We start from the raw sequence: 14,300 nt of genomic DNA, 5'->3' as shown, positions 1-14,300 counted from the left end.
TTGCAGTGACGCCGTGGCCCAGAGCCCTGGTCTGGAAGCCGGTGGGGAGCGTCAGGCGGGTCGTGGCACATTTTCTCGGGGAAGGGGCTCCCACGGTCATTAGACCCGCAGACGGGTCCGGGACCGCCATGGCGGTTTTCATCAGCTCTTGTAGCTGAATCTGTTGCCAGAATGCAGTATTTCCTTTTGGATGGTCATGATAAAATCAGGAAGTGTTGCTTACGTTCTCACCTGCACCCTTCTGTGTGTGTCCTAAGCTGTGTTCATCATGGAAACGGGCCAAAATATGGCAGGAAAGCAGCTCCTGGGCAGAGCTCTGTTTCCTCTTTACGTTCACAACTCCTTTTCCTGCGACACTAAGCTGGTTTTAGGTGGGCTTTTCCATAGCTATGCATGGCTCTGGCCCCCGGAAGAAGTTATTGACAGGAGCTGTCAATAGATAGATAGATAGATAGTTATCTATCATATGTATCGTTGCTAATGTCACCTTTTGATTTTGTCATTAGGGGTAATTTCTGAGCACAAAGTGACACTCAGTAGTTTAACTACGAGAACTTTACTGTATTACGTTTTAAGGAACGGGTTTTCCTGATTTTCTAAGTGATTTGTATGGGAATTTCTATGAGCCAAAAATTGCATTAAATGACAGTTTGCGTGGTTGAGAGTCATGCCCGCTTGTGGTCACAGCGTTTGCAAACCCGTGCAGCACAGAGTGGGCCCAGGCGGGCGAGGAGGCAGAGCCGTGTCGCCCACTACCGATTCCGTACCTGTGCTCACAGCCCCGTTACCCTGTGAGCACGTCAAGAATAGGTAGGTGGTGAGCTCGGCCGCTGCAGATTTACAATCCAGACACGCTACTGATCATCTGGGCTGAGGGTTCCAGATGTCCTTTTGGGCTGAATTGTTGCAAGAAGTCCGACTTCTGTGTGACTTACTTCAGTTTACTAATTAATACAAAGCATGTCCCCGAAGACCAAAGGTGTCGTGTTTGGCTCAATGAAATAAAATGTGGGGAATCACAAGAAGCAAAGATGTTTCCATAATTGTTACCCTGGGAAGAGTAAGACCAAGTAGCATTGCACTCGTAAGTACTCTCGGCTGTGCGGTGTTGTAAAGAACAGAGTGGTGGCCAGGTGTGGACGGCGGTGTGTGAGGAATGGAGCAGGCACTCGGGCACGTCATCTAAGGAGAAGGGAATATGATGAGCGCCGGGTGGAAACCAATGAGCCCTCCTTGCCGGAGGCATTGTGTTTACGAGGACAGGGCTAGTCTCCTCTCGCTGTTCAGGATAACTGCAGACGCTGGCCATACAACTATTTAGCTTAAAAAAAAAGCCACTTTCTGAATTCTTAATAGCATACATATGAAGCGTGCTTGCCTTGAAATTACATGGACTCTCCGTGAGAAAAATCTGTAAACGTTGACACTCTATATGCCTGTATCTTGCAAGACTTTTGCTCACCTGTTTTCTTCTTTTGATGAACTTGATTGTGGGAACCGTGTCGAGCGTGACCTTGAATGTTCAGCTTCTCAGCAGTGGGAATCGGTACCTCGTGCGGTCTGACGATATGATCGAAACCGTGTACAACGACAGAGGGGAGATCATGAAAACCAAGGAGCGTCGGATCTTCATGCTGAGTGATGTGTTGGTGTGTGCCACGGTCAGCACACGGTGAGCGTCCGCCGCGGCCACCAGGGTATCTTCACGCTCGCGTGCGGGGCGCGTCCCGGCTGAGCGGGTGACTCCGTGATCGCTCCCGTCCGTGCTGCGCTGGTCTGTGTGCACGTCTTCGTCCCTCTCCTGGGATTGCGGGGGGCCAGGTCCCAATCAAGCCGAGGGTTTGCGGAGAGTCGGGTCCCCAACAAGCTGAGGGCTAAATGGGTGCAGTGTTGGGGTGCCCAGGGGGCTCAGCTCGTTAAACGTCCGATGTCAGCTCAGGTTATGGTCTCAGGGACAATGGGTTCAAGCCCCGTGTCAGGCTCTGTGCTGACAGCTCACAGCCTGGAGCCTGCCTTGGATTCTGTCTCCTTCTCTCTCTCTCTGCCCCTCCCCTGCTCACACTCTGTCACTCTCTTAAAAAGCATGAATAAACACTTGAAAAATTAAAAAAATAATAAAGGGGTCCATTGTTAAGTCGCCAGGTCACTGCTGGAGGAGATTAGGGATGTTTGGCCTATTTCTCTTTAAACGTAAGGCCAGTGTTGGAACCAGAAGCTACATTGAGTTTCTTTTATTTGCCTCCTAAATCATTCTGCAGTCTTGTTGTGATCATTGCTCACTCAGATTTTTCTCCTTAGCTGCCTCTCTGTGAATACATTTTTGATGAGTGCGTCTTATATAATTATATTGGAGGCATTTATGTTCACTGTGAAACCGAAGAAACGAGGGTATAGTGCTTCAGCATTTCCTACACTTAAATTTGTTTATTGTTAGAACTGCTTCCCAGGGTGCCTGGGGGCTCAGTCGGTTAAGTATCCAACTTCGGCTCAGGTCATGATTTCACCGCTTGAGAGTTCGAGCCCTGTGTCGGGCTCTGCTGACAGCTCAGAGCCTGGAGCCTGCTTCAGATTCTGTGTGTGTGTCGCTCTCTCTCTGCCCCTCCCCTGCGCTCGCTCGCTCTCTCTTTCTCTCAAAAATAAATAAAGATTACAAAAAAACCTCCCAACACCTAGAATATTGTAGCTGGTTGAATCTGAGAAGTTACACGAAGAGGTGGATTGTAAGGGAACTGAGGTAAAATGGCATGTTTTGAATTGAATGCTCTGGGTGCTTTATAAAGTCACACATGCTGACATCCTGAGCCAGCTCGTCATGGCTTGAGAAAGATTGCTGTTCACGCTCAGGAGCTTGGGAGACGGTTTCCAAACCACTGCCTGCTTGAAATCGCCCACCGTGTGTGTTTACAGCGTGGAGACTGGCCAGGGAGACAGTGAGGCCTTCCCCTCCCAGCGGAAGCCAGGCATTAGGCCCTCCCCAGCACAGGCTGAGTGGGGCCCCAGCGGGCAGCCGGGTGGGAGAGTCTCTATGGGCTTACGCTGCACAGCCTGGGTTCCAGCCCCGTCCCAGCCCGGCCTTCTCAGGACATTGGGAACCACCCCATCTCGCTGAGCCTCACACCCATGCTCATATGGTGGGGAAGCCAGCCACCCCTGGGACCTCTGTGAGGGTCCAGCCCAGGACCATCGTCAGACTTCCAGCTCAGCGCCTGGCACGGTCCTGCCCAGTAACCATCACCTCTGTTAGGGCTCCTCCTTGGCCACACTTGATCTGAGGCAGCTACGAGATAAGGCTGGAAAATCTACCAATTTTATTTTATATTGATTATTTCTTTTAAAGTTTATTTATTTTGAGAGAGACAGAGACAGTATGAGTGGGGGAGGGGCAGAGAAAGAGAGAGAGAGAGAGAGAGAGAGAGAGAGAGAGAGAGAGAATCCCAAGCAGGCTCTGTGCTGCCAGCACAGAGCTGATGTGGGGCTTGAACTCACGAAACCGTGAGATCGTGACCTGAGCCGAAACCAAGAGTCGGGGGCTTAACTGACTGAGCCGCCCAGGCGCCCCTGGGAAATCTACCAATTTTAAACGACCACCCCCTTTGGCAAGAATCCTGTTTGTTTGGTCCCTGTCAGTGGCTCAGCCTTTATCGTTCGATTTGCCGTGGCCACACTTTGACCTCTGGAAGCAGCCACGTTTGGCGTGGTCTGGTCCCTGCCTTCGTCCACATGTAGAAAGGAGCAGCCAGTGGCGTCCGTGCGTTGTGAGGTGTGTCCCGAGTCTGGACGCCCGGGGAGGCTTGCGGGGTGTGTCTCCCCAGCAAGACCTTTCTGCTCTTGGCTTCCCAGCCCGTGTGCTGCTTCCTGCAACACGGAAGTTAATGGCACGTGGTTAGCAGCATGGCTCCCAGGCTTAACTGCCCAGGAAGCACCCCCACCCCCCATTCCCAGGTGAAGTCAGTGCCTTTTCCCCACACTGGCTCTGGGCGAGGCTGCCCCAGACGCCCCCTGCCTGCCCGGGAGGTGCCGCCGTGAAAGATGAGGTCACACAGTGAGATGACTTTGTAGACAGCTCAGCACAGAGCAGATGTGGGTGTTTCTTGCCCAACGTATTTGCTGTTCGTAAGCAACCTTTGTCTGAATGTAGTGGGAGGGCCACCCTCCCTGCACGTGGCATCATGCAGCATCTCGTGGGCAGCCCAGGTGCGTGATCCACCAAAGGAGCCGCGTCCATTTGGTTCTTTTGAAATTTGTATGTAATTTTAAAAATTTCAAGCCGAATAAGAAACGAATGAATCCTTAAAAATGGATGTAGCTGTGTTAGCTGCCAGGTCTATTTTTTAAAATAATGCCCGGGCTGTGGCATAGATCCCGAGTTTTGATACCTTTTTACAAAGTGAGTGAAGAGGAACAGTTCAGTTCCCCCTGATGTGTTATCAGCGACTCTCCTGGAAGGTGGTGAAGGGAGGACCCACTTTGCTCTGGCTGAGATGTTAAAATAGCCCCAGGAGACCCCCTGATAACCTCAGAACATCGAGATCCCAAACCTCTGCAGAAGCAAAGATTTTTGATTCAAATAGGACGGGTAGAAATTTGAGGTCAAGTTCACAAACCTCTTCATTTTTAAATATAAAGCACATCTAATTCATAGAACTCAGTCTTTCATTTCCTAGCAGCGTCTGAACTTTGCCTTCTCCCCCTTCCCATGTGGGCTACAAGCTGAAAAGCAAACCCTTTCATAGCAGAGAGAGGTCCAGGAGCTTTGGTCCCAGCTGACTCCTATCAGGTCAAGGATTTCAGTTTAAAGCATGCTGTCTGACATTTTGGTTATTCCCAAATACATTTTGATTGGAAAAAAAAAAATCTCAAAGAAAGCAAATTGATTATCAGTAGGAGTAAGAACATTGATTGCTTCAGAGGGGTGGGGTTTTCCTGGTCACATGGAGGGCCTCAGGGTGCTGGCAGCCCTATAGCCTGGACTGGGGGGTGGTCACACAGGTGTCTGCTCTGGCATTTTCCACCTACCTGAACCAGTATGCTTGGTATGTTTCTCTGCGTGCTTCATTTTATCGTTAAAGAAGAAAATAGTCTATGTAGGTCATGTGATTTTTTTTTGTGTAAATTCTACACAGCCAATAAGTAAAAAATATTTTTAATATTTGTTTACTTTTGAGAGAAAGAGACACACAGAGCACAAGCAGGGGAGGGGCAGAGAGAGGGGGAGACACAGAATCTGAAGACACAGAATCAGCTCCAGGCTGAACCACAAGATCATGACCTGGGCCAAAGTCGGATGCTCAACTAACTGAGCCACCCAGCTGCCCCCACAGTCAATAAGTATTTTAAACATGGAGTATGATGACATGATTCAATCTCATTAAAATGCTTATGCCACAACCAACAGTACGAGGAACTTTAAGGTTTATTCAAATGAAATGACCAGAGAATATCTCTGTCCACACAGGAGAGTTTCCCTGTTAACAGTATTTGCCAGAATCCACGAGCATCTTTGCTCAAAGAGTCATCAGGGGTCTTCCAGTTCATTCCCTCTAAGCTCTTGTGGGAAACTGAGAGCTCTCTGGGAGATCAGCATTCGTGTTCTCCCGTTTTCCTGGATTAGACAGTGAAGAATTCCTACCCTCTCATCTAAGGGGAGGCCTCATTATGGAACCAAGTGGTAACTGTTGGTAAGAAGGTCATGAGCAGGATGTTTCAATAGGTGGGTGTTACTCACCTGACTAAGAGATATAAAAAGTATCAAGACTTGCGCTCGTAATTAACCATGAAATAACGATGTTTCAGCACCTCGGACAGCAGCACGATGTCCACCAGCCAAAGGTATTTGTTAAAGTGGAGTGTTCCTCTCGGACACGTAGAAGTAATAGAGTACGGCAATAATGAAGGTGCTGGAGAAAACAGGTGTCCCCCGGTGTACCCACCTGAGAGCCTGGCGGTCGTTGCCAACGCTAAGCCAAGTAAGTGACGCTTTTACTAACGTGCTTGTGCGTCGTGGGGCTGGCATCTGCACTGACCTAATAGACCCTGTTTCCGTGGCCTCAACATGAATCCAAGGACCCAGGTAGATGGTCAAGCCGTTGGATGATGTCGTCTTTGGCGCCTGTGTTTTATGTTGGCTGACAAGTGTAGACTGAACCCTCATCTTTGAGCTTATCTCCGCTGGTGTGCATCCTGTGGGTTTATGGGGAAGCCCCATCACATGGGTGCATTCAGTCTCCCCAGGTTTGATTTCTGTTCTGTTCTGCATTTCCCACATAAGCAGTTAGGGCTCTGGCTCCTGTCTCCTGAGTGTGCGCTGAGTTGCCACACAGGACATCCTTGAGTGTGTGGATCTGGGTTGTAGGTTCAGCTCTGTGTGGACCAGCCCGGGAAGCCCTTTCTCTCTTCCCCAGGCTCCTCGTGGAGGGGGTGCTGGGCTGTGCGCCTGACGGGGTGAGATGAGCCAAGGGAGTCCTGATAACTTTGGCAATGCTTCAACAGTTGTGTAATATTTCTTACTAAATATTACTGTGGTCTTTGGACTGTGGATTTTGGAATAGCATAGTATTCATGACTTTCTCCTTCCCTCTCTCTTTTAATCCAAATAAAACCTGGCTGAGTTTCACTCACTTGCTGGCCTCTGCCCGAGTTATGAATGAGAACTTTCAGTAAGCCTTTTTATGCATGGAATGAGCCTTTATATTAAACATTAATGCTTTTGAAGTATGTATTTTGAAAGAGAGAACACGAGTGGGGGAGGGGCAGAGAGAGGGAGACACAGAATCTGAAGCCGTCTCCAGGCTCCTGGGTGTCAACACAGAGCCCAACGTGGGGCTCGAACCCACGAACTGTGAGATCATGACCTGAGCTGAAGTCGGACGCTCAACCAACTGAGCCACCCAGGCAACCTAGGGATTGTTGCGTCTGAAAGGAAGGGCTTTAAGGTCAGTGTGGAGCTGCGTGGACTTGGGGACCTGAGACGCTGCTTTGGGGCCTAGCGGCCCTTGTCCCATGTTTCATCCTGTGTTCCTCTTGCTCTCGTGGCTTCTGTTACATGTGCGGTCAGACGCCGGGAGAACGAAGCATTGGGTCAGAGAAGGAAAACTGAATCACTGCTGGTTACTTGGTAAACTGTCTGTTTCTCAGAACAACAAAGAGCAGAATGAAGGTGGCTGGTGATGTTCAGGTGATACCAGCTTCTCCAGGAGAAAGAGTTAACGTGCTTGTCCGTCCATGGAGGAATCGCCCATCGTTAACAGACTGTGGCCATGGAAGGGTTTGATTGGGAATTTTCTGGACGCAGCTTTCCAGATGGAAAGGCCTCAAGGAAGCTCCAGGAAGCAGTGTTCGTGGCCCTGGAGTCCTGGGAAGGGCACTTTGCAGGGTCACTGCCCACCCTGATGTCCCGGTTTCCTGACACAGTCATTTAATGGTGTCAGTTCTGTGTTGGACGTGTTACTTGTTTCAGCATTAACGTTTTTATCATGGTGTTCCTACAGTACGGCTCACCCACCTTACGTGGACAGTGGGCGTTACCTTGACGGTGACTGGTGGACAGACACTGCCCAGAGCTGGGGGTCCGGTGGGCACCGAGACTACAGTTCAGGAGGTCCCCACACACGGACGTCTGTGGGACGTCTGTTTGCTGGGTTCCAGGTTTAGGGGTGCAGCTTTGCTGTGTGGCCATCAGTCCCGTGGTTTCCCTGTCCACACGGTGGATTGCAATTTTAGCTCTGGGCTCCGAAAAGACCGGTGTGGAGTAAATGTGTTTGGTGGTTTAAATGCCTTCCAGGTTAAAGATAATTTTTTTTAACAAATTAAAATGTGTAGATTCCGTGTGCGTTAGAAGACCGAACTCAAGTCGGGCTTCTCCGGGGCAATTTCAGGCTTCTGGGCAGGGGGTCTGGGCTCCTGTGCTCCAGAGGCGCCGGCTGGGAACGTGGTCACTGGCGAGTTCTGCAGCAGGGGTCATCCCACCTGGTCCAGACTCATCAGGAATGAGGGACAGTCTGCTGTTGGGGCCAGAAAGTGACCCACTCTGTGTAGCCGATCCATAGTATCGACCTCCTTCACACCAGCCTGCGGCCGGCGAGCGGCTTAGTTTTCGTGCAGATAGAACCGTGCCCGTCCACGAGTCACGGTGCAGCAGGCCTGTGCCCAGCGGCTCAGGGTTTTTATAGAACGGCTTCAGATGCGCCCACACTGCTTGTGTTCCTTCGGATTCTCTTGATTTGTCATGCCTCGATTATTTCGAGCCGCGAAGTAGGAACGATTGTGCTCTGTGGATAGCCGCATGACTCTCCTGCTGTTGGGATGGCTGTGCTCTGAAAGCCAGCCCGGAAAATTCGGTGTGTTATTCGGTGCTGGAGATGGAGTGTGGGCGTCACTGCGTAGCAACCACTGTCAGGAGCTGCCGGCGTGGCCGCCGTGCGTGGGCCCCAGGAGCCGCACACACGCCTCGTCCCCAGAAGAGCTGCCGGGTCCGCCTCCCCGGCCCGTGACGTTTCATTGGCGCTCACGTCTGCGCTGCGGGCCAGTGCCCCCGGGTGCGTGCCGGGTCCTCTGCGGCCCCACCGCTTCGTTGCAGAAAACAGGCCTCTTGAAGTTATTTCGCAAAATTCCGTGCTTTGTTCCGGGGTGACTGAAAAGTTTTCACGGACACTGAGTCGGAGCTGGCGACCTCAGGGCCCCGTTGCTGCCTCCGCCCCCACGGCTGGGTTATGTGCACGGGGCCGCAGCCTGTCTGGGAGTGCATTCACGGGAGAACGAATTTACCTGTCGCCAGAGACAAGGTGTTTTCTTTCTTTCTTTTTTAACGTTCATTTATTTATTTTGAGAGAGACAGAGAGAGCTCACGTGCGCAAGCAGGCGAGGGGCAGAGAGGGAGAGAGAGAATCCCGAGCAGGCTCCACGCTGTCAGCGCAGAGCCTGACGCGGGGCTCGAACTCATGAACCGTGAGGTTGTGAGCTGAGCTGAGATCAGGAGTCAGAAGGTTACCCGACTCAGCCCCCAGGCACCCCAGGGTTTTCCTCATGCAGGGTCCTTACAGCCTCCGTCCGTTCACCGGCATGTCTGGGGCACCCCCAGTTTTCAGGGAACTGTGCTAAGGGGGGGCCGGGGAGGGGACGGGGTCTTCACTGGAGGAGACCCACCGTCGCCTCTTCAAACACGTCCCGAGGAGAAGGTCTTCAGACGTCTGGAGAAATGGGTGCAGGCTGAGCATGTTGTGGGGGAGCGCGCGCGACTGTGTAGGATTCCGTCCCGTCGCCGTCCCTGAAGATGAGTGTGAAAGTCACCGGCATGGCTGTACTTTTCCGTCCTCGGGGGCACACAGGGCGGGCGGGACCGGCACCTGCCCAGAGTGTTGCTGATTTTCGTGGGGCCCCATGGCGGGCTCTGCACTGACAGCTTGGAACCTGCCTCAGATCTCTGTCCCCCCCACCGCCCCATGTGCTGGGCCACGTGCACCGTGAAAACACAGGGCACCTTGTTCACAATTCTTAAGGATTCTGAGTCACGGTCAGTGGAGCCTGGAACCAACCAGGAGACCTGGTTTCTTCTGGGCCATGCCTGAAAAACCGTCCCGGTGGTCACATGGGTCAACTTTACATCCTGTTCTTCCCTAACAGTACGTTTGTAATTTAAGATAATTTTGGCTAACAACATACGTACTCAATTTCATTTACTGAGTGTCGATGCCCAACCCGGCACAGCCTCGTGCTGAGCTCTGAGGGCAGCTCTGACCACTGGCTCCTGGGCTGACGCCGCGAAGCTGGTGCCGTGGAAACATGAGCCCCGAGAGACACCTCTTGCTCACTCAGTGGAGCCTCCCCTCGTCCCTGGGTCGGAGCTCCTGCTCCGCCTGTTGCCGGTTACCGTCGAGGGGACGCGAGGCGGTATATGTCCGTGGACGTGGGAGAGAAGTGTGGCTACCACTGCACGTCCTTCAAAGTATGGGCTGTGAGTGTGGTTCTGTGTGCGAATCCTGCCTGTGTGACTGTGGGGGGAAGTGACAGAATACTTGGAACTGCGTCCTGTGACCTGCAGGCCGCCCTGAGTCCAGGGCAGCAGGGGGGGCGGGCCCTGGAGGGACGCTGTCCCCCTCCCCCCTCCCCCCGGACACGAGAGTCCTGTCTGTGTTCCTGTTGTTCACATTAGAGACAGCGCACTGGGGAGCCCACTCTGGTGTCGGATGACCCTGGTTACGGGAAATTTGGTTTGCGTCCGGTGCCGTGTGTAGACACCGCTTACCGCGATGACATCAACAAGGCTTAGAGAACACCCAGAGTGGTAAACCGTCCGTCAGAGCCAGAGCGTGAGATGCTCCGTGAAACAGCTCACCGGCTCGGGTCACAAAGTTGAGGTCATGAAAGACAGACGCCCAAGGAACGGGCCTAGACTGGAGGAGAGTTAAGGAGACCACAGCAGCTAAGTGCGTGTGGGACCGCGCACCGAGATGACGTGAGTGGGGAGGCTGCATGTTACTTAGCGGTGCTGTGTCCGTGTGGCTCCGTGAGATCGCGGCGTCCCGGGACGCAGGGCGAAGGGCGTACGCGGGGGACCTCTGTGCGTCTTTCTTATGTCTGAAATCATTCCACAGTTAAAACTTAGAAAAGGAAAAAAAAAAAAAAAAAAACTTAGAAAAGGAAAAACCACCAAGTGCTTGAAAGTACCCACTTTTTAAAAACATTCTAGGTCGACCGGAATCTTAATTTTAGTGCTTTCTCCCCCCGCCAGCGTAGGTGCAGACGGCGCTTCAGGTGCGTGCTGCTTGCTTGTTTTGCAGACCAGGTGTACGTGGGGCCGGGACAGCTGTACCAGGATCTGCAGAACCTCCTACATGACCTGAACGTCATCGGTCAGATTTCTCAGCTGATCGGTAACCTCAAGGGGAACTATCAGGTAACGGTCGAAGCCGCGTGACTCGGAATTCTTTTGTCACTTGTAAGTCCTTGTCAGAGCGTGGCCGTGCCTCCGGGTCCCACCAGACGTGACAATTACGGTGGTTTTAAGAACCAGTCCGACCGCGTGATTTCTCCCGTTTCGGGTGGGGCGGGACTATTTCAGGGTCGCTGTCCTCCGTCTGCGCGTGGCCCTGAGTAGCAGTTCCCTCTCAGACATGTCTGAGCCAGACTGGCACGCGGCCCGAGCCCCGGGGTTCGTGTTTGGAATCCAACAGAGCGTTACTGTCTCCTCTGAACTTTCCTGGTCCCGCCTTGCTGTCCTCCTTGCGCCGGCCCCACCTTGTTAACGCACGTAAAACGCGCACGTATGTGTTTCGTTGGCAGAACCTAAACCAGTCAGTAGCCCACGACTGGACGTCGGGTTTACAAAGGCTCATCTTGAAGAAAGAAGAGGAGATCAGGGCTGCGGACTGCTGCAGACTCCAGTTACAGCTTCCCGGGAAGCAGGACAAGTTAGTAGTGACCCTGCCAGGGGCCTCCTTGGCCGGCTGGGCAGCCCCCTCTGTCGTGACGCCAGCCTTCGTGGTCTGGTGATGGCGCCGGGCAGGCAGGGTGCAGTGTCCCGGATGGGGCACACTGTGGGACACGAATGCCTTTCCTCTGTCCCTGGCAGGTCCGGGCGGCCCACGTTCTTCACGGCTGTGTTCAATACGTTCACGCCTGCCATCAAAGAGTCCTGGACCAACAACTTGAAGATGGCCAAGCTCGCCCTGGGTAAGACTGGGCTCATGGGAGCTAAGTGAGGGATGGTCGCACGACCAGGCTGCGTCCGCTGGTCCCCTGGTTTTCTCCGTGATGGTGAAATATGTGCCTAAGAGGATAAAACCAGGTCGAGAATGACCTCGACGATAGATTCATCCATTCACCTGAAAGAATGTTTTTATTTTTTATTTTTTTAAATGTTTATCTACTTTCGAGAGAGAGAGAGAGAGGCAGAGCACGAGCGGCGGAGGGGCAGAGAGAGAGACACAGAATCTGAACTGGGTTCCAGGCTCTGAGCTGTCAGCACAGAGCCTGACATGGGGCTCGAACTCACGAACAGAACCGTGAGATCATGACCTGAGTTGAAGTCAGGCGCTTAACCGATCGAGCCACACAGGTGTCCCTGAAAGAATGTTTTTAAACGGGAAAAATTGGCTCCAGGATGAGTGATTTTTTAAGACCTCTATGTTATAATTTAGGGATCCTAGAAAAAAGTAAGCCGTCCCTTTTATTGTAACAAAACATTGACATCAGCTGAGACTGCCAGCACTCGCAATAAAGGCCCGTGAGTCTGTGGCCCGGGAGTCGGGTCTGGGTCTAGCCGTGGTTCCCCCTCCCCAACCTGGGAGAAAGTATAGGGTGGCACCGAGTAGTCACTCAACGATCCTGCAGCAGGAAAAGGAAGTCCTGTAGTTTGATCCAAGACAAGTTGACCTCATGGTTACTTTCCTGCTCCTTTGTCCAAAGCCTTGCTGTCTTTCCATCCACGTATCGGGCAGACCTCTCTCTCTAGACCTGCGTAGGGAGATGTGTGTGACTCACACACACGGGTCTGTTGCTCAGCTCACGCTGGATATTGCGTGCATGTACACATGTGTGTGCAGTTCTCTTTGAGATGTGGTCGTTAAATGAAAATTAGACACAGAAGGGAACTGGGCCCTTGTGATGCTCTCGCCCCCGGAGCTGTGATGAGTGAAGCGCCCTTGTCCCACGTGAGCCCCCCCTCCTTCCTGAATAATCTAATGCTTCATCAGGCCAGGCTCCTCAGCAAGTCCACAACCCAGGAAATGGCCCGCTCCCTGAGGAGTGAGCTGAACCTGGAAACGAGCTCTCTGTGTCTTTAAGAGCTTTCATTAAGAGCCCAGAGCTGAGATGGGCAACTTGCTCTATAGCAAAATATGTCCTCGTTTCACTTTTTTTTTGTCCTATACCATTGTCCCGTTGTCAAAAACCTTCTCACTGTATCTGTGGTATTTGAATCTGGACATTTCCGTTGCTTAAAAAAAAGGGGATCAAGAAAAACAGCCTTAGGTGCTTTACAAGTGACGTCTCTCAGCCCTTTGCGCCAGCGCAGTCACGGGGAGCACACCGGAACGCCGGACGGACGCGCTTTCTCAGATAAAGCAGCGAACATACTGCTTTTCCCTTGAGGAAAGATTGTGCTGTTTTCCAGAGATGAATGTTTAGTTCTGCTATCCCCTGTAGGGCAGGAGGCCCGAGTCTGGGGTCCATGCGCCCAGGGCAGGAGGCCCAAGCCTGGGGTCCATGCTCAAGAGAGGCGGCCCGAGCCTGGGGTCCACACGCCCAGGGCAGGAGCCCGAGGCTGGATCCGCGTGCTCAATGCGGGGGGGGGGGGGGGCTGAGCATGGGGTGCGTGCGCACTGGGTGGGGGGCCCCGAGCCTGGAGTCCGTGCGTAAGACAGGAGGCCCAAGCCTGGGGTCCGCACGCTCAGTGCGGGGGAGGGGGGCGCTGAGCATGCAGTGCGTGCGCCCAGGGCAGGGGGGCCCGAGCCTGGAGTCCGTGCTCAAGGGAGGAGGGCCCGAGTCTGGGGTCCACGCGCACAGGGCAGGGGGCCCGAGTCTGGGGTCTGCACGCAGGATAGCAGGCCTGAGCCTGGGGTCTGCGCGCGCAGGGTGGGGTTGGGGGGCTGAGCCTGGGTTATGCACGCAGGGCAGGGGGGCGGCGAGCCTGGGGTCCACGCACACAGGTTGGGGGGGAAGGGGGGCCCGAGCCTGGGCTCCACAAGGCCCCCAGGAAGCTGCCGATGGCTCAGCTGTCCCTCCCCGTTCTCTCTGACCTGACCACAGAGGAGGAGAACCACATGGGCTGGTTCTGCGTGGAGGATGATGGGAATCAGATTAAGAAGGAGAGACACCCCCTCCTCGTGGGACACATGGCAGTGACGGTGGCCAAACAGCAGGAGTTTAAGGTGACAGGAGGGTGGACCGGGAGACAGGGCCCACTGTCTGTGTGCCCTCTTGGTCTGGGTGGGGACAGCGCCCCATGTTGTCGCCCCAAGTCAACTACGGTCTCCCCTTCTCCGTGGCTGTGTGGCGGGGAGCCAGTTAGGATCATTAGAGCACGAAGGCGAGGCCTGCCTTTCTGCTCAGCCGTCGGCCTGGCGCTGGGGCTTTGTTGCGCATCCGACGCCTGCAGGGCACCCTTAGTCCTCCCAGGGCACACGTCTTAGACCTGTGGGCTCAGCTGCCCTTGGCTTGGTGGCATCCAGGTCCCACTGTAGGTCACGGTCAGTGGGTCACAGTCAGAGGGCGGCCCCTAGTTCCCACAGTGGGTCACGGTCAGTGGGTCACAGTCAGAGGGCGGCCTCCAGTTCCCACAGTGGGTCACGGTCAGTGGGTCACAG

General features: G+C 53.5%; 1 protein-coding gene across 5 annotated transcripts in view; it reads left to right on the top strand.

Moving 5' to 3' along the window:
• Positions 1–14,300, top strand: part of ARHGEF10 (Rho guanine nucleotide exchange factor 10) — a 101,374-nt gene that overhangs the window by 63,420 nt on the left and 23,654 nt on the right. For all 5 annotated transcript variants that reach the window (XM_049631825.1, XM_049631823.1, XM_049631826.1 and 2 more), the window contains 6 exons: positions 1,527–1,672; positions 5,794–5,966; positions 10,776–10,891; positions 11,278–11,405; positions 11,567–11,667; positions 13,744–13,865. In XM_049631825.1, the coding sequence (XP_049487782.1) occupies positions 1,527–1,672; positions 5,794–5,966; positions 10,776–10,891; positions 11,278–11,405; positions 11,567–11,667; positions 13,744–13,865 (786 nt within the window). The remainder of the gene's footprint in view (positions 1–1,526; positions 1,673–5,793; positions 5,967–10,775; positions 10,892–11,277; positions 11,406–11,566; positions 11,668–13,743; positions 13,866–14,300) is intronic.

This window comes from Panthera uncia, chromosome B1 (assembly GCF_023721935.1).
Source record: "Panthera uncia isolate 11264 chromosome B1, Puncia_PCG_1.0, whole genome shotgun sequence".
Taxonomy (NCBI): domain Eukaryota; kingdom Metazoa; phylum Chordata; class Mammalia; order Carnivora; family Felidae; genus Panthera; species Panthera uncia.
Note: the sequence above shows the minus strand (reverse complement) of the source record. Positions and strands in the feature narration are given on the sequence as shown.